At 38.1% G+C, this 25,256-nt stretch overlaps 1 protein-coding gene across 1 annotated transcript; it reads left to right on the top strand.

The window, feature by feature from the left end:
* Positions 1 to 296: 296 nt before the first annotated feature.
* On the top strand, positions 297 to 19,117 carry LOC131515453 (ATP synthase subunit f, mitochondrial-like). The gene is made up of 3 exons (XM_058736164.1): positions 297 to 460; positions 941 to 1,036; positions 18,898 to 19,117. The coding sequence occupies exons 1-3, from the start codon at positions 297 to 299 to the stop codon at positions 19,115 to 19,117; spliced, it is 480 nt and encodes a 159-aa protein (XP_058592147.1).
* Positions 19,118 to 25,256: the final 6,139 nt, after the last annotated feature.

Below are 25,256 nucleotides of genomic sequence, written 5' to 3'. Positions count from 1 at the left end.
CCATCAAGCACAGTGTTTGGAACAGATGATAAGTATTTTATTTAACTGAATTTAATTTTCCCAATATTCTTTTCTGACACATGCTTGTCCCTAGTAATCATTATCCATGGAAAAGTACTGGCTTAAACTAACAGTAAATATTAGTTATGTTTTATAATTTTCACCTACGTAGTAAAGATTTACAAAGAAAATTATATATACGGTCCCTTTCTAAAGAAGAAAAAAATCTAGATTAATAGCAAACCTATAATATAATCCTTGGGCGCCACAGCATAGAGGACACCCAGTACTCCAAGATGGCGTCATCTCTACCAGTGAAGGAGACGAAGCTCATGGATGTGAAGTTAGGAGAGCTACAAAGCTGGATGCTGATGAGGGATTTCACCCCTAAAGCCATCACTGGAGAAATTCAAAGAGGTTACTATCGGTATTACAAGTACCTGTATGCCAGAGCGCTTGGGTGGCTCAGTTGGTTAAGCATCTGACTCTCGATTTCACCTCAGGTCATGATCTCACCATCAAGAGATCCAACCAGAGTGGCCTCTGCACCTACAGTGCGGAATCTGCTTGGGATTCTCTCTCACACTCTCTGCCTCTCCCCCTCATGTGTGTATGAGCTCTCTCTCTCTCTCTCAAAATAAGTAAATAAACATTTTTTAAAGTATGTCAACGTAGGGGCGCCTGGGTGGCGCAGTCGGTTAAGCGTCCGACTTCAGCCAGGTCACGATCTCGCGGTCCGTGAGTTCGAGCCCCGCGTCAGGCTCTGGGCTGATGGCTCGGAGCCTGGAGCCTGTTTCCGATTCTGTGTCTCCCTCTCTCTCTGCCCCTCCCCCGTTCATGCTCTGTCTCTCTCTGTCCCAAAAATAAATAAAAAACGTTGAAAAAAAAAAATAAATAAAATAAAATAAAATAAAATAAAATAAAGTATGTCAACGTGAAGAAAGGGGGGCATTGCTGGGATTTCTATGGTGCTGGCAGCTTATGGGCTATTCAACTACTGTTCTTATAAGGAACTCAAACGTGAGCAGCTATGCAAGTACCCCTGAAGGGCGCCCAGTGTGGAGGCACATATGGCATTCTTGAGCATGACCTTTGCCCAGTACCTTTGATTTCTTTCATATCCTAATTCAGAATTAACATCCAATAAAAGAAGACTGGTACTTGGGAAAGAAAAACCTATAAGAATTCTAATAGAAGCTAGAAAAGCTGTTATAGAGCAGATCTCTAAAAAAGAAGTGCTTAATAAATGTAAATGGAAAGATTAAAGATGGATATTTAGGGCACTAAAACCACTTCCATAGGAAGCATTCCTGATTAGCTTTAGGACCTTCATTTTTTTTTTCAATGTTTATTTATTTTTGAGAGAGAGAGAGAGAGAGAGAGAGCGCGCGTGCATGCGCACATGTGAGTGGAGGAGAAGCAGAGAGAGAGGGGGACACACAGAATCCAAAGCAGGCTCCAGGCTCAGAGCCAGCAGCACAGAGCCTGACTCAGGGCTCATACTGCAAGATCATGACCTGAGTCAAAGTCAGATGTTTAACCAACTGAACCACCCAGGCGCTCCTGGAGTGTCAATTTATTATACACAAGTTAATTCACATGCTTCTTAATTCATTTATGACCTTTAACCAGGGAACCCCGATGCTTGGAAGAGGTGACAAGCAGCCCAACATGTTTACATGAGGGGATCGTGGGGCTGAGTTTGGGAGATTCAGTCTTTGGAGGACTTCAGGGTATCAAATGACTGTACAATAGCTGTTTAGGAGCGACATTTAGGTTTATAAAGCTGTGACTGGGGAAAGGAAACACATTATTAACTGGTTGAACCTCTCTAGACCTTAAAAGTACAAACTTCTAGGGGCACCTGGGTGGCTCAGTCGGTTAAGCGTCCGACTTCAACTCAGGTCACGATCTCGCGGTCCGTGAGTTCAAGCCCCGCGTCAGGCTCTGGGCTGATGGCTCAGGGCCTGGAGCCTGCTTCAGATTCTGTCTCTCTCTCTCTCTGCCCCTCCCCTGTTCATGCTCTCTCTCTGTCTCAAAAATAAATAAATGTTAAAAAAAAAATTTTTTTTTTAATAAAAAAAAAAAAGTATAAACTTCTGTGGGTGTCTGGGTGGCTCAGTTGGTTAAGTGCCAGACTTTGGCTCATGATCTCATGGTTCATAGGCCTGGGCCCATGCAGGGCTCTGTGCTGACACTTCAGATTCTGCATCTCCCTCTCTCTGCCCCTCCCCACTCACACTCTCTTTCTCAAAAATAAATAAACATTAAATTAAAAAAAAATTTTTCTTTAAGTACAAGCTTCTGAATAGATTTACTCCTGTTTTAGCTCCATCCCTGTTTTGGGGAACGAGTGATAGATTTGAGGAAACCCAGATGTGAGGGTTTTGTTTTTCCTTCTCTGCCACGAAACTCACTGGATAAATGGCCTCTTAAGTAGATTTATATTGGTGTTTCCAGATAGAATATTGCAGGGAACATACTTATACTAAAGATTATTTGTTGTTTATCTCAAGCTTAACTAGGTGTCTGTATTCTTATTTGCCAAGTTTGGCAGTTCTAATTTTTGTGTACCTTGAAAGATATTCACATTTCCCACATGTATGTATTTTAAGAGGAATAACATCTCTGGATTTGTAGACTAGGACCTTCGTTTTTTTTTTTTTTTTTTAATTTAAGTAAATTCTGCTCCCAGCATTGGGCTGGAACTCACCACCCCAAGATCAAAAGTCACATGCTCTACCAACCAAACCAGCCAGGTGCCCCATTTTAGGACCTTCTAAGAGAGAAATATTTAGTATCTGAGACTTTCATTTCTATATCAGAGAACAAAAAAGATCAAAAAAGAAAGAACCTCTGATCTTTTTCAAGGCATTAAGCTAGCTTAGAGATTTTTTTGGTCACATTTCTGTTATAAAATAAATTCTTATTCTCTCTAGCTTATGTATAGATTATTAAAGTATAAATATGTATTTTGCTTAACATGGAAATTATTTTCATAAAACAAGCTTAACTGTGATTTATTCTTAATTGCCATTGCATTTACACAGAACTAGCTTTACTCTCTGCCTATAAAGCCTAATGACCACATAGTGCTATTACACAAAATTTATAATTATTCTTTAAAAAAACAGACCAAACTAAAATGGGTTTTACAAGGATCATTAGTATTCCCTGAGCTATTAAGAGATGTCCCCAAAAGAAATGGTTCCATGGTCAAAAAAGCTGGAAAATGCTGCCATTCATTCAAGCATTCCACATAGAAAGTCATATTTCAGTTAAACACTCTATTTAACTATGTTTAATTCAGTGTTTCCCAAAAGCATTTGACCATGGAAACATCTTTTCAAATAACATCTATTAACATCCCATGTAATCTTGGACAATATAGGCTCAACAAGTCTCACTTCTCTAGTAAATGACAAAAGTCATTCAGACCACCTCACCTCCACCAAATTAAGTGTGTAAAGCACAATTCAAGTCAGGTTCCATGTACAGATGATTGAGTCACCAGAGTCAAGAAAAAGACTATAGACCTAACTCAAAACTCATATTCATGGAAATCGACATAGCCACTGAACAGGCCAGTGAAACACCATGTCTGATTCTTAGAGGCGGGAGATCTAGACCTCAGGTAACACTTAGGAAAAGAGAAATGTGCATCTAATACCTCAGTTGATTCTCCTTGCACACAGAAAAAACAATAACTAGGTCGGGATAAAAAGGGGGCCTCCAGGCCTGAAGGACAACTGGTATCTACAAGACAAAACAAAGAACAACAGTGTCCCTGCAACCAGGCTAACCTTTAGAGCTGAGTTACAATTCTAGAAAAGAAATCATGATACTCATGGGAAAGTATGACCAAAACTGAGTAGGACAGAAATTCATCCAAAAGGCAAAATTGGCACTCAAAGATTGAGCACTGGACACCAAGCTCTTGGCAAGATCAGCTAACTTTGGAAGTAGTAAAGATGATTCACAAAGTGGACACCGAATCCAAAATCTAGGACGGTATAGCTCAATTTAAGATGGCAGAGCCAACTTTGTTGATATACATTCCTTGTCTCCAGAAAAACAGGTTTAAGTGGTTAAGATACAGCTTGTGGCATCAGTGGTTCTGGCTCGAGAAAATACCAAGCAGAGAAAAGAAAAACTAGGTAGAGGCTGACATTTTGAGATTATCTAGAAAGAAATGGGGAAAAAAAGTTGCCATGATTCAGAAAAGATTGGCAGCCCTCTTTTTTCCCTCCTTTTCTTTCTAAGCCATTTCTATTATTCCATCTCTATTGCTCCCATTCTGCTCATTCTGCTCTTAAAAGACAATGAAGAAGAGAACTAAAGCATAACCTTCTCCCAAATCATTCACACAAGGGAATGGAACATCTCAAAAGCAGTCTGATGTATACTATTCTAGCAGAAAACCTTCTTCTGTAGAATCACTGGCACACCATGCTTACCAGGTCACCTGGTTCCACAGTCTCTCATTTAATTTAGCAGTCATTTATTGCCCACCCAGTATGACCCTAGCACTGTAAGAGGCACTAAAAGGGAACCAAAGCAAATGCAAAGCTCCAGAAAACTTAGAGTTTAAAGATGCAAAAAATTTATGAGGGACAATTTATAATCAAGTACTGAATAATCTCCTCATTATAACTTACAAAGAAGTGAAGAGCTCGTACATAAGAAGTAAACACAGAACCACAGAAGTTATTGTAGAAGTTCCTCTATCTTCTACTGGTATATCTAGTTTTATGAAAACATGGATGTGTTTCCCCATATTCTGTAACCTAGATTACAGTTATAGGAGAAATAAGAAAAGGAAACTACAGTTTCCTTTAATTTAGACTACAACAGTAGGAAAGAGCTTCATGAAAGGTAATATGTGAGCTAAGCCTTAAAGGAAGAACAGAAGACATTCCAGGTGTGGGAGACTGACAGAGCACAGGATGTGCAAGGGACAGAAAGATATTCACAGAGGTTCCATTTGGAGGATTATGGAGACAACAATAAATGAGACCAAATTAAGAAGTATACACTGAGGAGTGGGGAGTTGGCAATTGAGAGGCTGTGTAATTGTAAATTCTTAAAGATAAATTCACAGAATCACTGAGTCAGAGAACCACAGGCTTACAAAGGATCTCAGAAATCATCTAACACAATTTTCAACTCAGTACAATAATAGTATCCACATGTGATCATATAGCCAGAAACTATGCAGTAAGGGAAAGAAAATTCCCCATCTCTCAAGAGAAAGAGCTTAGATTGTTAGAAATGTCTCTTTATGAAGTTACCATTGTTTGCTGAAATTGATCTATGGAGATATATAAATATTTTAAATATGTCATCCCATTTTCACATGCCAGGCTGTGAATAAGTAGCACTGCTCAGCAGAATATATGAGAAAGGTTGGTGACTATCAGCCTCAAGGAGATCCCCATCCACAACTCCAGACATCCACCTCAGTCCAAGACACCCCTAGAAATTGTGTCTTTTCAAACAAACTCTTTACTTTCATAAGATAAATTCATACCTGAACCTCTCTCCAAGTTGCTCTGACTTAGACTGGACATGGGGTCATACAAGACTACAACATTAGGGTTTTCCCAAAATGGAATCTAATCTCAAGAAGTGAAAAATTTTTTAAAAAATTATTTTAATGTTTAAAAAAAGAAGTGAAAAATACAAGCAGCCTTTGACCAAAATATATCTGATTGCATTTGTGGATCACATTTCTCCCTGCTGGTGGAAGAATATGGTTCTATTAGGGAATGTGTTGGTGACTCTGAAGCATGTCAGTTTAGTATATTGCTTCCATTACATTTCTGCAAAAATAGACAATAAACAGTGTTCTACTTCAATTATATGAGAGTGGTTTTTTTTTTTCCATTTTTATTCCTTATCTCTTGTCCATAAGGAGTCCCCATAACAGGGCATGGGAAATTCACTCTTTTTGCAATTTCAATTTTTCTACTGAATGAACTATTCCCCAAACCATATAAATCATCAAGGAGGGAGAGGATCAAATATGCCACAGTGGTCCCTTCATAATCATACAAAGCAGGGTTTCTCAACCTTGGTACTATTGATGTTTTGAGCCAGCCAATTCTTTATTGTGGAGGACTGTCCTATGCATTGTAGGGTAGTTAGCAGCACCCCTGACCTCTGCCTCCTAGATGCCAGTAGCACCCTCCATCTCCAATCATGAAAATGACAAATATCCCCAGATGTTGCCAAATATCCCCTGGGAGTCAAAACTGTCCCTTGTTGTCCCTTATACCCACGAATATAAAGATACAGTCTTGGTTAAAATCTACTCTGGGCTCTGCATTCCAGGCACATTTTTAAAGTGGTAGTGGCTGCCATTTCTGGCTTACATCCACTTAAAATCTGCTGTTTATTCCAATCTCTTCAGAGAAAAGTGTGAACACCCTGTTTCTTGACAAATGACTTTGATTATTAGATTGTACCACAATGTGTATCAAAGTACAAGGACAGAGCTTTAGCTCTGCTGTCAAGACAACCACTGCCTCTTCAAGCAAAAAGAAAAAATCAAAGACTTGTAGGATGCCAGTTGAGTTGGAACCTTAAGCCAAAGGCAAATGCTGTGGCCATGACGGAGCACCTGGCACTTCCCAAAGAGGCTGAATGCTCAAGAAAATTGAGACTTCAAATAAGCTTCCACCTAACAAGCTGCAATTTTGTTTCATTGGGGGGAGAGTAGGGGCTGAGTTATGGGAAGAAACCAGAGGAGAATTCAACATGACAGACCATTTGCTAATTCAGGGGGAAGGATTTCAAGACAATCTTCAGAATGCAGCAAGACAAAAGCATAATTATCTATAATTACTGCTTACCAGTAGCACAGATTGATAACAAGCTTCCTCCGCCAATCTTACCCCGCTATTATGAGAAGAGGCGATTAAACTAATTAACAAATCAACTTTTCTGTGCAACACTGGGTTCAGTAGCAGAAAATAAGGAGAATAAGCTAGTTATTCAATGAAATAACTAGGGATGAAATAAGATAGAAATCTGAAGTTAACAACAATATGAATAGGCAGCTTAAATAATTGATAAATGCATACATTTTGACATTAGAAAATCTGATGGTGCATTGGCAAATATTGGACTATTTGTTTAAAGCCACAGTTTAAATGGAAAGGACTCTACTGGATCATAAAAGCATATACAATTATAACACTCATGCATAGTCTTTTTATATGTGACACTTACAAATATAAAATAATGCCTCACTATTGAGAAATCAGACTGTCAGGAATTTCAGCCATCTTGATCATGGATACTAACTCAAAAGGAATTTTTTAAAAGTCCTTTCAGGGGTGCCTGGGTGGCTCAATCGGTTAAGAACCCGACTATTGATTTCACAACTCAGGTCATGACCTCATGGTTCATAGGTTTGAGCCCTGCATCGGGCTCCACACTGTCAGTGCAGGGATTCTCTCTCTCCCTCTCTCTCTCTGTCTCCCCCTGCTTGGGCTCTCTCTCTCTCAAAATAAATCAATAAACTTTACAAAATAAAAATAAATAAAAATGAAAAGTCTTTTCAGCAGCAAAGTCACATTACTCTATAGGAAGAAGAAAAGAACTACTCTCAGACCATCATTATATTTTGTACTCCTTTCAATTCCCCTACATTTGAAATATTACATTGCCTTGTAATCTGTCTCTAGACTAATGCCTTCATATACATCATAGATACTCAGTAAGCATCTTTAGCAATGTTGACCAAAGTGGTGGTCACAACCACACGTGGCTACTGAGCACTTGCAATGTGGCTAGTGCAACTGAGAAATTGAGTTTTTAATTTTTTTTTAATGTTTATTTATTTTTGATACAGAGAGAGACAGAGCATGAATGGGGGAGGGTCAGAGAGAGGGAGACACAGAATCTGAAACAGGCTCCAGGCTCTGAGCTGTCAGCACAGAGCCCGACGCGGGGCTCAAACTCACGGACTGCGAGATCATGACCTGAGCCGAAGTCGGCCGCTTAACCGACTGAGCCACCCAGGCGCCCCGAGTTTTTAATTTTATTTAATTTTAATTTATTTTCATTTAAAATGCATACTCTGTTTACTGGGAAACTTTTAAATATATTTGGAACAACTTGGATATGTGAATCTACATTTTCAACTGTATACTTTATGAAATTTAAGTAAAGAACAAGTATCTAATAAAACCAGTATCTACTAAAATTTAGCATTGGAATTGAGATGTGCAGTAAGAGTAAAATATACAACAGATTTCAAAGATTAAAAGGAAAAAATGAGTGTAAAATACATCATAATATCTGTATGCTGATTACATGTTGAAGTGATATTTTTATATACTGTATTGGGTTAAATAAAAAACAATTAAAGATCATTACCCCAGACTCTTCATTTTGCTTGATGCAACTATGAAAAAAATTTTAAATTACGTATTTGACTATCAAATAGGACTGGTATTTAGAGTGAATGAATGATATGCAACATATAGCAGCATATTGGAAGCAGCAAGAGAAAATCTACAACTAGAGGGACACAAAAAAAAATCAAAAAAGCCATTTAAAGTATAAGTATATACTCTGGGATGTAGCAAAGGTGGTCATAAGAGGGAAATATAGCAATCCAGGTCTTCACAAAGAAGGAAGAAACGTCTCAAATAATACAACCCAACCTTACACCTAAAAGAGCTGGAAAAAGAACAGTAAATAAAGCCCCAAAACAGCAGAAGAAGGAAAATAATAAAGATTAGAGCAGAAACCAATGATATGAAAATAATAATTAAAAAAAAAAGTAGAACAGATCAATGAAACCAAGAGCTGGTTCTTTGAAAGAATTAACAAAATCGATAAACCCCTAGCCAGATTGATCAAAAAGAAAAAGGAGGGGCGCCTGGGTGGCGCAGTCGGTTAAGTGTCCGACTTCAGCCAGGTCACGATCTCGCGGTCCGTGAGTTCGAGCCCCGCGTCAGGCTCTGGGCCGATGGCTCGGAGCCTGGAGCCTGTTTCCGACTCTGTGTCTCCCTCTCTCTCTGCCCCTCCCCCGTTCATGCTATGTCTCTCTCTGTCCCAAAAATAAATAAAAAACGTTGAAAAAAAAATTAAAAACAAAAAGAAAAAGGAAAGGACCCAAATAAATAAAATCACAAATGAAAGAGAAGAGATCACAACCAACTGCAGAAATACAAACAATAAGAGAATATTATGAGCAATTATATGCCAACAAGTGGGGCAATCTGGAAGAAATGGACGAATTCCTAGAAACATATAAACTATCAAAACTGAAACAGGAAGAAATAGAAAATTTGAGCAGATCATAACCAGTAAAGAAATTGAATCAGTAACCAAAAATCTCCCAACAAACAAGAGTCCAGGGCCAGATGGCTTTCCAAGGGAATTCTACCAAACATTTAAAGAAGCCTTAACACCTATTCTTTTGAAGCTGTTCCAAAAAAATAGAAATGGAAGGAAAACTTCCAAACTCATTCTATGAAGTCAGCATTACCTTAATTCCAAGAGCAGACAAAGACTTTGTAAAAAGAACCATAGACCAATTTCCCTAACGAACATGGATGCAAATATCCTCAACAAGATACTAGCTAACTGGATCCAACAATACATTAAAAGAATTATTCACCACCATCAACTAGGGTTTATTCCTGGGATGCAGGGCTGATTCAATATCGGCAATCAACATTGATTGATTGGCAATCAAATGTACGTGATACATCACATTAATAAAAGAAAGGATAAGAATCACATGATCCTCTCAACATATGCTGAAAAAGCATCTGACAAAATACAGCATCCTTTCTTGATAAAAATCCTCAAGAAAGTAGGGATAGAAGGATCATACCTCAAGGTCATAAAGGCCATGTACAAAAGACCCACCACTAATATCATCCTCAATGGGGGAAAACTGAGAGCTTTCTCCCTAAGGTCAGGAACATGACAAGAATGTCCACTCTTACCACTGTTATTCAACATAGTGTTGGAAGTCCTAACCTCAGCAATCAGCCAACACACACACACACACACACACACACACACACACACACACAGGCATCCAAATTACCAAGTAAAAAATCAAACTCTCACTCTTCACGATAACATGATACTCTACGTGGAAAACCCAAAGACCCCACCAAAAAAATGCTAGAACTGATACATGAATTCAGCAAAGTCACAGGACATAAAATCAATGTAAAAAATCAGTTGCATTTCTATACACCAATAATGAAGCAGCAGAAGGAGAAATCAAGGAATCTATGTCATTTACAATTGCACCAAAAACCATAAAATGCCTAGGAATAAACCTAACCAAAGAGGTGAAAAATCTATACCCTGAAAACTATAAAAAAATTATGAAAGAAATTGAAGAAGACATACACAAAAAAATGGAAAAACATTCCATGCTCATGGATTGGAAGAACAAATATTGTTAAAATGTCAATACTACCCAAACCAATCTACATATTCAATGTAATCCTTATCAAAATAACAACAGCATTCTTCACAGAGCTAGAACAAACTATCCTAAAATTTGTATGGAACCACAAAAGACCCTGAATAGCCAAAGCAATCCTGAAAAAAAAACAAAAACAAACAAACAAACAAAAAAGCTGGAGGCACCATAATGCCAGAATTTAAGCTGTATTGCAAAGCTATAATCATCAAGACAGTATGGTGCTCGCACAGGAACAGACACATAGATCAATGGAACAGAATAGAGAACCCAGAAATGGACCCACAAACGTATGGCCAACTAATCTTTTACAAAGCAGGAAAGAATATCCAATGGAATAAAGACAGTCTCTTCAGCAAGTGGTGCTGGGAAAACTGGACAGCGACCTGCAGAAGAATGAAGCTGGACCACTTTCTTACACCATACACAAAAATAAACTCAAAATGGGTGAAAGACCTAAATTTAAAACAGGAAGCCATCAAAATCCTTGAGGAGAACGCAACCAAAAACCTCTTTGATCTTGGCCAACTAATCTTTGACAAAGCAGGAAAGAATATTCAATGAAATAAAGACAGTCTCTTCAGCAAATAGTGTTGGGAAAACCGGACAGCAACATGTAGAAGAACGAAATTGGACCACTTTCTTTCACCATACACAAAAATAAACTCCAAATGGATGAAAGACCTAAATTTAAAACAGGAAGCCATCAAAATCTAGAGGAGAAAACAGGCAACAACCTCTTTGACCTCGGCTGCAGAAACTTCTTTCCTGCTATGTCTCCAAAGGCAAGGGAAACAAAAGCAAAAATGACTATTGGGACCTCATCAAGGTAAAAGCCTTCTGCATAGTGAAGAAAACAATCAGCAAAACTAAAAGGAAACCGGCAGAATGACAGAAGATATTTGTAAATGACATATCAGATAAAGGGTTAGTATCCAAAATCTATTAAGAACTTATCAAACTCAACACCCAAAAAACAATTAATCCAGTGAAGAAATGGGCAAAAGACATGAATAGACACTTCTCCAAAGAAGACATCTAGATGGCCAACTAACACATGAAAAAATGCTCAACATCACTCATCATCAGGGAAATACAAATCAAAATCAATGAGATACCACTTCATACTTGTCAGAGTGGCTAACATTAACAACTCAGGCAACAACAGATGTTGGCAAGAATGTGGACAAAGAGGAACCCTTTTGCACTGCTGGAATGCAAACTGGTCCAGCCACTCTGGAAAACAGTAGGGAGGTTCCTCAAAAAATTAAAAATAGAACTACACTATGACTCAGCAATTGCACTACTAGGAATTTATCCAAAGGATACAGGAGTGCTGATTCAAAGGGGCGCATGTACCCCCAATGTTTATAGTAGCAGTATCGACAATAGCCAAAGTATGGAAAGAGCCCAAATATCCATCAACTGATGAATGGATTAAAAAGATGTGGTATAGGGGCGCCTGGGTGGCTCAGTCGGTTGAGCATCCGACTTCGGCTCAGGTCATGATCTCAGAGTTTGTGGGTTCGAGCCCTGCATCGGGCTCTGTGCTGACAGCTTGCTCAGAGCCTGCAGCCTGCTTCAGATTCTGTGTCTCCTTCTCTCTCTCTGCCCCTCCCCCGCTCATGCTCTGTCTCTCTCTGTCTCTCCAAAATAAATAAATGTTAAAAAAAAATTTTTTTAAAGATGTGGTATATACAAACAATAGAGTATTACTCAGCAATCAAAAGGAATGAAATCTTGCCATTTGCAACAACGTGGATGGAACTAGAGTGTATTATGCTAAGCAAAATAAGTCAGAGAAAGACAAATATATGATTTCACTGATATGTGGAATTTAAGGTACAAAACAGATGAACATAAGGAAAGGGAATCAAAACTAATATAAAAACAGACAGGGAGACAAACCATAAGAGACTCTTAAATACAGAGAACAAACTGAGGGTTGCTGGTGGGGTGTTGGGTGGGGGGAGGGCTAAAGGAGTGAGGGGCATTAAGAAGGACACTTGTTGGGATGGGCACTGGGTGTTATATGTAAGTGATGAATCACTAAATTCTATTTCTGAAATTATTATTACACTATGTTAACAGATTTAAATTTTTTTAAAGTATGAGTATGTATTCTTACCTATTTAAGAAGTGACTAAGAGCATCAATTATTTATACATTATAACTCTTAACCATAAAAAAGGAAAAAAAAATCCTTTCTTCCTACTGTATTTAAAAAGATATGATAATCTTATAAATATTTTTATATTTAACAATAGCTTCCATTTGTCTACATATTTGACCAATATTTAACAATTCATTAATTTCCCACAACACCTTTAGGAAATAGATACTATTACCACCTTTCCCATTTTGTAGGTAAGGAAACTGGGGTTGAGAGAGGTTAAGTAATTCCTCAAGGTTATGTATATTTACTAGGGTATTCTATTTTCTGTCTCAAAATCATTTTCTAATATTCACATATATGTGTGCTTCACATATATAGTGCTGTTCTCCTCTATCTTTGAATACTGTCCTCTTCAATGGAGCCCTTGGCCTGGAAAAATTCAGCCAAATCAACCCTGGGGATGAAAGTTCTGCCAGATGTCACATGTATACCTCTATCAGTTTTTCAAACATTATCAAATAAAATCCTGCTGATGGAGGATTTATGAGGAGATTGGCTGATAAAGTCATCTTCTTCATTTCTGGTTAAGAGTTACTGTAATTTCTAAAATTCTCTATGGTTCTTCTATACAGTGAATAATATCCTAGCAAGGACTTAACAATAATACATGAAACCGTAAACATGACAATATTTTTATTTCATTCCCATGATAATATATGAAAAGGAAATATAAATATTGTAACTTTTTTTTTTTAGATAAGTAGAAATTATCCTCAATTCTGTGGCCTCTTCAATGTGTGAAAGGTTTCACAAGGGGCACCTGGGTGACTCAGTCAGTTGAGCATCACCTGACTCTTGATTTCAGCTCAGGTCATGATCCTAAGATTGTGGGATGGAGTCCCATGTCTGGCTCCACACTGAGCTTAAGATTCTCTCTCTCTCTCTCTCTCTCTCTCTCTCTCTCTCTCACTCGCTTCCTCTGCTCTTCCCCCACTCCCAGCTTGCACCCTCACTCGCTCTCTCTTCCTCTCTCTAAAAAAGAAAAAAAATGTTTCACAAGATAAAAGTTTAGTGAGAAGAGTAAGATGAGGTAGGACACCTAAAAAGATGAAAGGTTGATTGAGAGTAAAGAGGATGAGAATTAAGAAGGTTAAATAATTAAGCAAACAGGTTGAATGAAGAAAACCAAGGGATCAAAAAGCAAAGGCTACAGAAAGATCAAAAGATTTAAACCTTGTGTGAAATACAAGGGAAGAGAAACTGAGCAGCTTAATAAGGCACTCGTTTAGAGGAAGAATAGGAACATACATTTGAGAAAATGGAGCACTTTTTAAGCATAAGAGTTAACTAACATAATAGCACACAATGTTTAATACACTATGTGCAACAGCTTAGTTTCTCCATTTTTCATCCATTGCCTTGTTTTTTCCTCTTTGATGGTTTTTGATTTTTCTAAATAAAAACAAATTAATACACTCTAAGTCCAAGTATTATAATTTCAATTCATGGAAAATTAAGCAAATAGAATCTGATTCTTAGTTTTCTTAAAAGGAAAATCAGAGGCTCATCTCTTATTAAGCCATTATCTGCTTTTAACCAATTTGGTTAATACGAGGAGTGATAACAACTATTCAAAAGGTTTGTGGACTACAGAATATCCAGGATTCTATAAATGCTGACCACTGTTCTCCCTTTCTCTGTGAGTGCCTTGGAAAACATTAACCTATATACCTTTAATTTTCTTCTGGTAGCTTCAGGACTGCGCAGACAGACTTTCCCAGAACCTGTTCGGTGATTTTTATTTGCTGTATTTTTCCAAACAAGAAACACAAAGGGAAAGAGCACTGGTAGCCTGTCAATTCTGGACACTTCACCAAAAGGTCTGGCTGTCATCACAAGGATTTACCCAGCTTCCTTTCCAGGGCACCTAATCTGACCCAGAGTCACTAAAGAACCAATACCTGAGAGCCTACCAAACACCAGGGAGCAAGATCAAATATGACCAGCAGTCTGTCCTGTTACCAGAGACATTGACACAAAGGCTGGAGTCAGAAAGGATTACTTTATGGATAATTTAATGTAGAGTCTTCTCTTGAAATGGTACCTTTCAGGGCACCTGGGTGGCTCAGTCAGTTGAGTGACCGACTTCGGCTCAGGTCATGATCTCACAGTCTGTGAGTTCGAGCCCCGCGTCGGGCTCTGTGCTGACAGCTCAGAGCCTGGAGCCTGCTTCGGATTCTGTGTCTCCCTCTCTCTCTGACCCTACCCCACTCATGCTCTGTCCCTCTCTGTCTCAGAAATAAATAAACATTAAAAAAATTTTTTTTTAATTTAAAAAGAAATGGTACCTTTCTCCAGATTCTTTTTATTACATAACTTTCACAGATCTCCTTATGCTTTTGTCCCTTAGAAAACAGCATATATCTTTAATATTACATTATTTTTTCCAATCCATTGTGTTTAAATCCTAACAAGTTATTAAAGAGTCATGAAAGCAAATGCAATTCCAAACAACCTCAACAAACAAAATCCACATATAGAGATGTGTTTGCATATGATTTATTTTTTAATGCGTATAAATATTCTAACTCCTTTTCATCTTGCATCTTTTAAATAAGCTTTTGGACCTTCGAAAAGAATATACTCTTTTTTGCATTCATTTGAACATCTTTTCTGGTTTAGAACTTGTCTCAAGGGGAAACCTTGAAAGAAAATTAAAACTTCTTTTTTAAAGCCCACAGCAATTTATTAATATTTTAAAGCTTTTCAATATAGTTGTATTCACAAATTGGATTTGTACTGTTTGATATAAAACAATTGTTTTATTCCCACTTCAAGTGCTCCACTGTTTTCAAGCTTGTTAATTAAATGTTTTATTTTTTAAAAATACTGCATAAGTTTCTCAAAACTTCATCTGCACCTGCTCCATAAATGAAAAGATGTCCTTGGAACAACTCCAGTTTATTAAGTAGAAAGCCTTTATTTCACACAAGAATTCAGTCTTTTACCTGTAAGCTTTAACATGAGTTACTATGCATTGTATTCTTTCACCTTTTATCTGCTGTCAATTAATACGTGCATTTTTAGTGTGTGGAGAGGGAAAAAAGACATGTCATTTGGAATGTCACTTCCATTGCCTGACGTTCCCATGTGTATGCTCAACTGACATCTCTGTAAAGCTATTTGGTGGTTTTATCTTTCAGCCTGGCCCTTTTGGTCCTTCCCCACCATCCTTTCTCCTAACAAGATTGTGTAGTGTGATCTGATGAGATATAGGGATTGTAAGGAACAGTAAAACTGCTATAACTTCTCAGAAACGTCCATAGCAGAGCCCAAATTTGTAAAATGCTTTCTAGGCATAGAAAAGAAAGGAATACACTGAATCTTATGAGACCAAAAGGACCTTATTCACTCCTGCCAGAAACATTTGAAATTGGTAAGATTAAACACCACTAAAAACAAGTCTTTGGTAATAAATGAATTATGGTCACAGATCAATTTAAGATGTCCAAATGTCACAACTACAGGATCCATCTACCCTTGCTTAGGAAAGAAAGCTTATAGTTCTTGCTGAAAGAATTGCTAGAACTCAAAAATATCAGTGATATTGTGTTAAGTGAAAAAAAAGAGGTAGATTACAAAATCATGTAAGGTAAAGTTTCACTTGTATAAAAACCACATATGTCCATATACATGACAGAGCAGAGTCTGGGATATAATAGACCAAAGCACTGACATTGTTTTCATCAGGTAAGTAAATTTGTTAATGTGTCTTCTTTTTACCAATTTGAACTTTCTGATATTTCGGCAATAAGTACTTCTTTTCTGATTTAAAAGAGTAAGCTTTTTAAAAACATTTTTTGAAGATATGTTGGATCGGGTTATATCAAATATGAGGAGTGAATAGCACAAAAACAGCTCTTTAATCATCAACTGAATCAATAAAGTAAATCAAGAAAATTCATTTTTGGAAGGTATGCATATTATTTAGCAGCTTTAAGGGACAATCATAAGAAATTGTGTTACAAAGTTTTTAAGAGTATGAAAATATCTATGTCCACATATATTGTCTTTTCTTTTCGTGATGTCATAGGCAACTGATATTTTATAAACTGGCTTTTTTTTTAACCTGCTAACCCAGAAATCTGTAGCCAGACTGGACTTCCTAATATTTCTTAATTTCCTCCACCTCCATACAATCCACAGAAAATTGGGCCTTCTTTTTAAATATTCTATCTCAAAAGCAGATGAATATTTTTTTATCAATAAAGGGAGAGAAGATTTTCTTAAAATAAAGAAAAGAAAAATTACATGTGGTCCCCTGAACTACAATTGATAATATAGTATTCAAGGAGGTACTCTAGTACAAGGTGGGTCCAGATCCCAAGAACATACTACCCAGAAAGAGATAGGGGTTTGTTCAGTGTTGTTTTAACATTGGGTTTTTTTTGTTGTTGTTTAAAAAAAAACCCATTAAATGAAATTTACTATATAACCAGTTTTTACTGGACTGTTCAGGAGGGTGATGTATGTTCTCAGTGTTATGCAATAGATCCTCCAGAACCTTTCCATCTTGTAAAGCAGAACTCCATACCCTTTAAACAACGACTCCCCATTTTCCCTACCCCAGCCACTGGAAACCACCACTTTACTTTGTTTTTCTATGAATTTGACTACTTTACATAGCACATATATGTGGAATCATAAAGGGTTTTCCCGTTTGTGCCTCGCTTATTATCTTACTTAACATATTATCCTGAACGTTCAGCCATGTTATCACATGCTACAATACTTCCTTTCCTTTAAAGGCTGAATAATATTCCATTGTGTAAATATACCATATTTTATTTATGCAATCATCTGAAGATTAACACTTGTCTTCCTTCCACCTTTTTACTGTTGTGAATAATGCTGCTATAAACATGGGTTTGTAAATATCTCTTAGAGATTTTACTTTCTGTCACTTTGGCTATGTAGCTAGAATTTAAGTTACCAGGTCATATGGTAGTTCCTTTTTCAATTTTTTGAAGAACTGGTTCCATAAGGGGTTGTTCCATTTTATAATCCCAGCAACATCGCAACAGGGTTTGAATTTCTGAACATCCTCACCAATGGTTGTTATTTTCTGAGCTTTTTGATGGTAGCTATCTTAATGTGTAGAAGATGATCATGTTGGTTTTTATTTGCATTTCTCTAAAGATTAGTAATGTTGAACATCCTTTCAGGTGTTTATTGGCTATTTGTACATCATCTTTAGAGAAATATCTATTCAAGTCCTTCACTCATTTCTTAATAAGTTTACTTGGTTTTTGATGTTGTAAGAGTTCGTCATATATTCTAGATATCAAAGGAAATGTGATATCATCAGATATGTGATTTGCAAATATTTTCTCCCATTCTGTAGGTTATCTTTTAACAGTGTTGATAGTGTCCTTTGATGCACAGCAGTTTTTAGGTTTGATGTAATCTGATTTATCTATATTTGTTTTTATTGCCTATACTTTCTGTGTCATCTCTAAGAAATCATTCCCAAATCCAAAGTCAAGAAATTTTCACCTATGTTCTTCTCTAGCTTTATAGTTTTGTATCCTTAAATTTAGGTTTTTAATACATTTTGAGTTAATTTTTGTATATGATGTAACATAAGCATCCAACTTCTTCCTTTTGTATGTGGATATCCAATTGGCCAAACACTGTCTGTTGAAAGACAACACCATTCAACACTGTTAAAGAGACAGTCCTTTCACCATTGAGAGGGTTGGCACCCTTGTTGAAAATCATTTGATCACATATGCAATGGTTTATTTCTGGGCTCTCTATTCTTCTCCATTGGTATATATGTCTGTCTCTCTGTGTGGCAGTACCACACTGTTTTGAAAACTATAGTAACTTTTTATAGTATGTTTTGAAACCAGGAAGTCTGATACCTCCAACTTTGTTCTTTTTCAAGATTTTTTGAGTATTCAAGGTTCCCTTAAAGTTCCTTATGAATTTTAGGATGCATTTTTCTATTTCTGCAAAAACTGTCATTGGGATTTTGACAAGGATTGCACTGAAATGGCTTTGGGTAGTATTGACATCTTAACAATATTAAGTCCTCTAATCCATTAATTCAGCTGTCTTTCCAAATATTTGTGCCTTCTTTAATGTTTTTCATCAATGTTATCTAGTCTTCAGTGCACAAGTCTTTCACTTCTTCGGTTAGGTTTAATTCTTAGTATTGAGGGGAGAAGGTTTGATGATATTGTAAATGAAATTATTTTCCTAATCCTTTACGGATTATTCACTCAACCTAAATTTTTGTTTCTTTAAAAAGCTTCATTGTTGGTCTTGAGGGCAGGGTATGCTCCGAGCTCTCAGCCTCCCCCACAACCACCAGCCCTAGAAGGCACCTCAAGCAGCGCCATGGCAGGTGGAACCACTATATCCACAACCTGAGGGCAGACCTGACTTTTCAGGACATTGGGCTATTAGGACTCCCCCTCTATCTGGGCCACTACCTCTGGGGAAACCTTTGTCAACATCATGCCAGCTAACATTGGTGTCCTTGTTGGCAAAGACCAGTCTGTTTGTTTTTATGAACGGGCTGACACTTGGGGGCCAGAAATGTTCTGTTATCCCAGACTCACTGTTGCAGGACAAGGAATTTACCATGGATCTTCATACCAAGAGCACGGGCAGAGCTCCCACTTTGAACATCACGGTCACCATGACTGCCAAAACGCTAGCCCTGCTGATGGGCAAAGGTGTCCATGGTGGCATGGTGGTGTGATCAACAAGAAATATTATGAAATGGCCACCCACCCACCTGCAGTGTTCCCAGCACTAACCTTGTCTGTCCCTTTCCCCCACCACTCCCCACTGCTTTTGCACCCCTCTTCTTCCCAGACACAACATACCACATTCTCATTTGAGGGGCCATTACCTCACACCTCGTATTGCTGCCAAAACTACATGGGCTGGGGGCTGGGGCTGGATGGACAGACACCTCCCCTTACCCATACCCAACCTGTGTGTGCTTGGAAAAATTTTTTGTTTGGGAGCTGCTGTTGGTTCTCTTTCTGAATAAAAAAGATTCTACTAGCCAAAAAATAAAATAAAAAATAAAAAACTTCATCGTTTCATTAATTTATAAAATGCACCCACATTTCAGATCCTCCTATTTCACAGATAGTTCTGGAAGCTGGCAAGTCCTAGATTATGGCACGAGCATATCTGGTGTTTGAAAGGACCCACTTCCTTGTTCATAGATGGCACCATCTCACACCTTCAAGAAATGGTGAAAGGGAAGAGAAAGGTTTTGAGACATCTGTTTATACCACCCCTACCTCCACTTTCCCCTTAGCCACAATTTACACTAGCTGCCTCTAGAACCCTCTCTCCTCTTGTTAAGAGCAGAAACCAAGCATACATTTTGTGAATTAGTTGCTGTCCCACTTTGCAAGGCTGGCAGAAAGTCAGGAGCCAGGATGATGCATTCTATGGCCTTAATCCCACCACATTGCCTGTGGACTCCCACCCCAGAAATACCATGAATGGTAAAAATGTATGAAAGAAATGAAAAAGATCCATGTAAAGAACTTCTTTTTTTCCTCTTCAGTGAAGGCAGTATTTTGCCATATACAGTTGGCACTGATTTTAATAAATAATAAAATATATGCTTCTCTATCTGCCCAGCAGAGCCTATCTGGATGACTTCCAGGATGTAAAATAAGGCATGTGTGTAAAATAAGGCATTAAGTTGGTCATGATGATTGGTTATTGACTGGCAATAGACTACCAATATCATAAATTGCTATTGCTGTATGACTGATTTTAATATATTTCTTAAAATAACTTTTATTTAAATGCTATTTAATAATTCTTTTTGTTTAATGTAATGTTGAATATTTTTCACTTTGATCACATCTTAAAATCCAATCTGCAAATTTAAAGCATTTGTTTTATCTGTCAATTTAGAGATTTGCTTTCTCTCTCACTAAATATAAAGAGATAGAGAAATATTAATATAGAGTGATAAAAAGATATAGGTTTTATAGGTATATAGATGTTGCTGAATCATGTGACAGTCGAGTGCATACATTACAACACTTCACCCCTAAACACTTTAACATGCAACTCCTAAAGAAGAGGACATCTTCCTTCATTACCTTAATACAATTAACACACTTAAACAATAACCCAACACTATTGGGGTTTTTTATATGAATAATCCATATTCAGATTCTCCTAGTCCTTTCAAAGTAGGTTTGGGGATTTTTGTGGTATGTGTGTTTGTTTCCAACCCAGGATCCAGTCAAGGATCATACATTGCTTTTAACTGTTATCTCTTTAATGCCCTTTAATCTAAAACAGGTCTTCAGCTTTTTAGTCCTTTTTAGTCTTTCATAATATCGACATTGGGAAGAACCTAAGGCAATTATTTTAAAGAATACCCCCTCAGTTTAAATTGACCTGTTTCTCGTGATCAGATTTAGACTGAACATTTTGGGCAGGAGTACCATGTGGTTGCTGTTAAGTCATTCTAAGTTTATTAAATCAGGGGACACAAGTCAGTTTGTCCCATTACTGGTATGCTAAATTGGTTATATTGGTTACAATGTCTCTGATAGATTGAAAAGACACCTAATACGTAATCTGTGGTGTGAAATTACGATTTTAACACTACCAAGTTGTAACAAACAAATCTGCCCCAAAGTTTTATAGTTTTATGCAGATACTGTGTGGCTCTTCTACTGCCCCAAGTGCCAGACTCTCAGGTAGTGTATCCTCTCCTGCCTTGTTCTGAGCCCCTCCCTGCAGTCCTCTTCCCCCTCTCCAACCCTTGGCCCATAGCTTATTCTGCTGCCTTCCTACCTCTCAGTCTTTCCTAGTTTTCCTTTTGAGCCCACATTCCTTTATCAGCAAGTCCTGAGCCTTTCAAAAGCCTTTCAAAGAGTCCCCCCCTGTACCTCCAGAGTTAACTGGCACCTAGACTTCCCACCACCCCAAGACCTAGCTCTCCTGTGGGCTCGTTCTAATGAAGAACTCTACCCCTTCCCTTTTCTGAGGGATCCAACAACAGCATTCTCCCACCTTCTCTTGCATCCAGACAACTCCACAGCCATACAAGTCTCTGAAAGCCATGCTATATTTCTGTACCACCTTCTAAATCTCCTCATGAGTGTCATCTGTCAATCTCCAGATCTCTCCTCCCATGATCATGGCAGCTGGTTACTTTTTTTCCCCCTCTGTCTCGGATCCTTTCATCCTTCTTTGGGACCTCAATATCCTTTATGTTTAAAGTTTTCAAACCACACTTCTTTAACATTTTAAACCCTAAAGAGTTTACTTCCATTATGCAGCTGTCCACACCCATGACCACATTTTAGATCTTATCATCACCCAGAAAAGTTTCACATCTAAAATCTCAAACTCCAATATCCCCTCATCCTTCAAGCTCTGTCCCACCTGACTGTACATACAATCTTTGACTGCATCATGCTGAGGCACTCAAATCTTTCTTCCTCTCCAAGTATACAACCTATTCAAACTCCTTCTTGAACTAGAATAACCCCTCACTCACATTCTCTTACTTGTACAGTTGCTAAGCCCGTCAGGGAAAATCAAAATCATGAAAAGCTCCTGCTTCCCTATTTCCCCAACTGCTCCTCCCCAAACCTTCCACAATTCAGCCAAAGTACTACCAGCCACCCAAGTTTGCACACCTAAAATCTAAAAGTTAACATCGATTCATCTCTTTCCTTAACCTCCAGCATGAAATCCATCTGCAAGTGCTTTAGGCCCTGTCTCTAAAACATATGTCAGCATCCAACCTCTTGTCATCATCACATTCACTGGTAACACTAGAGTCCAAGTCACCACCATCTCTCCCTTGAAATGCTCCCATCACCTCCCATATAGCTTTTCTGATTTCACTTTTGCCCCACTCCACAACAACTTCCCCACCCAATAGCCAACACAATCTTTGTATAAACCTCACTGCCCAGCCTAAAACCTACTGGCTTCCTACTGCAGTTAGAACTGAAATCACTGTCCTTACCTTCACTTGCAGAGCTATGACTAACCTCACCTCTCCCTGCTTCAGGTGCCTTGGCTCATTCCACTCTTCCCCTCATCACACTGGCCCCTTTCTTGAGAAAACCAGACTCATTGCTGGCATAAGGCATTTGCATTAGCTTTGTCCTGTGCCCTGGAGGACTTCCCTTTGATAGCCAGTGCCTGGTTCCTCTGGTCATTCAGACCTCATCTTAAATGTCACTTCCTTAGAAAGGCCCCTCTGACAATCTGATCCACAGGAGCTCCCCAGTCCCTCCCTGTCACAGCACTCAATTTTACCTGCACAGCACTTGGCCCTGGTATCATGGTCACTCATGAATTTGTTCCTGTTTGTCTGCTGCCTCCAGAATGTAAGCTCTGTGAGAGGAGGGACTTTGCTCACCACTATACTCCCTAGCACCTAAAATGTTGCCTGGCAAAAAGGCAGGGACTCAAAAGTGTTTGTTGAAAAGAAATATAGATTGGAAACAAATACAAATTTATGGCTTGCTATGTTTTCTTATCAGTAAAGAATAATCTTACCTAATGTATAGGATAATTATGAGGATCAAAGTGGTTAATATGTATAAAGGGCTTAGAACAGTGTCTGGCACACTATTTGCTATAATTGTTAAATGAATGAAATAACAAAAACAAAAAGGGTTACCACTCAATAGAAAAAACTCTGCCAGAATAACAACACACTGATTCATTAATTTCATTAAAAAATATGTATTAATTGCCTACAGTCTTCCTATTGCTATGAGTGGCACTGCAGATTAAAAAGAAAACAATATGTAATTACAGTCTTTGTAGAGCTCATATTTTAGCAAAGTTCATGGATTCATAAACAAAGATTTAAAATGTGTTATGAGGCTCCTGCTTGGCTCACTGTTAGATGTCCAACTCTTGATTTCAGCTCAGGTCATGATCTCATAGTCATGAGATCAAGCCCTGCATCCGGCTCCATGCTGAGCATGGGGCCTGCTTGGAACTCTCTCTCCCTCAGCCACTCCCCCACTCGCGCATGCACACTCTGTCTGTCTCTGTCTCTCTCTCTCTCTCTCAAAATAAATAAAAATTTTTTGAATAAAATTTTTAAAAATACAATGTGTTATAAATATTATACAGTTAGTACTGCAAGGAAAATCTAGGACATCTTCACCAAAAAGAGGACATTTGAGCTGGACCTTTCCTCCACACTGAGGAAAGAAACAATACTCTAAACAGAAGTAACAGCATTACCAAACATCCACCCAGGCCTCAGTTCCCCTGTACCCTCACCAACCCCATTCATCTTCCCACCTATAAACCCAGTCCTACCCCTGCTCCAGTGATGAGGTGGCTCAGTGACATCATGATGTATCCAAGGTCACAATAGACCAAGTGGAACTAAGGCTACTCTCTCCGGTCACCTAGTCATTTCATGCTTAGTCAGCTGTATACGTGCATGTCCTGCCTCCCAAACACTGTCTACACAAGCATGCTGAATCTCTGGGATCCCTGTGTCCTACCTTCTCACACACATGGAACAAATGAAAGCCTCCTCTATCCTACTTCGATAATAAATCTACATTGGTCACTGAGTTATAAACAGGTCACTCCTTCTTTTGCACTCCCATGGGATACTTCTGAAATCCTTATTTACCTGCCTGGGTCCTCTCCCAAACTGTATACTCTTTAACAGCTCCTGGATAGTCTTTCTGATTCCACTCTTGCCTCATTCCACAATGCCTTCTCCACTCAGCAGCGCATGTGAGCTTTTGAACATCCCTCTTTTAGCTTTTATGATTACACAGTGCCTGGCATGAACCAGGCATTCAGCAAATGTTTCAGGAATGAGTTACTGAATGAACAAAATAACCCACAAATTAATGAAAGTACACACCCCTTTTATTACTATAATACTGTATTCACATTTGCAAAAATATTGCCATCTATATATTATGCTACACGTCAATATTATTTCATGTGAAACATTGGAAAATATTAAGAGAATTTAAAAAATATACTATGGTATATGATATCTGAACATACTAAATACAAAAATAAAATATTTTAGCTACCTAGCTGTAGATAGATAACACATCTATGGAAGGAGAAAAAGCTAAGTGTTCCTTTTTCATTAAAAGGAAAATTATTATTCTATTATTGCTCTTGCAATGTATAGACAGTGCACATATCACCACTCGGTGCTATCACTAAATGGGAAAGGAAGCTCTGTTTTATTTTGTTCTCTTCAATTTCCTATCTTGTTTTCAAAGGACATTTCATAAAGGAGTAAATAACCACTAAAGCCAAAGTTAATGGGGAAAAAAACATACGTGTTTATGTATCGTGTGTTATTATCTACCAATCAGAAGAGTTGCGAGTAATTAGAAATTGTTGGCTTAAAGTGACCATGTTTTTTGATCAAGAGCCACTTCTCCCTATACTGGCGGATTTCCACTTGTTTGCCTAAATTCTGTTTGCTTCCAGTGGGTCTGACAGGCAAAGAACATGGCCAGCTGGTTTCCAGAGCAATTCACTCCCTGGTCTGAGGAAGGCCTGTGAGACATGTCATAAAACAGCTGCCTCTATCTCCCCAACCAGTCAGAAATAAGCTGAGCAGAACAAAACCTTGAATAAAAAAAAAAA

This window comes from Neofelis nebulosa, chromosome 6 (assembly GCF_028018385.1).
Source record: "Neofelis nebulosa isolate mNeoNeb1 chromosome 6, mNeoNeb1.pri, whole genome shotgun sequence".
Lineage (NCBI taxonomy): Eukaryota > Metazoa > Chordata > Mammalia > Carnivora > Felidae > Neofelis > Neofelis nebulosa.
The sequence above is the reverse complement of the archived record's forward strand: the minus strand, read 5'-3'. Positions and strand labels throughout refer to the sequence as shown.

Bases quoted from the DNA above. Each gene is read 5' to 3' on its own strand.
- LOC131515453 (XM_058736164.1), top strand. From the start codon at position 297: ATGGCGTCATCTCTACCAGTGAAGGAGACGAAGCTCATGGATGTGAAG. The intron at 461-940 runs GTGGCTCAGTTG...GTCAACGTGAAG, and splicing joins CTGTATGCCAGAGCGCTTGG to AAAGGGGGGCATTGCTGGGA. The intron at 1,037-18,897 runs GTACCCCTGAAG...TTCTTTAAAAAG, and splicing joins AAACGTGAGCAGCTATGCAA to CTTCATTGTTGGTCTTGAGG.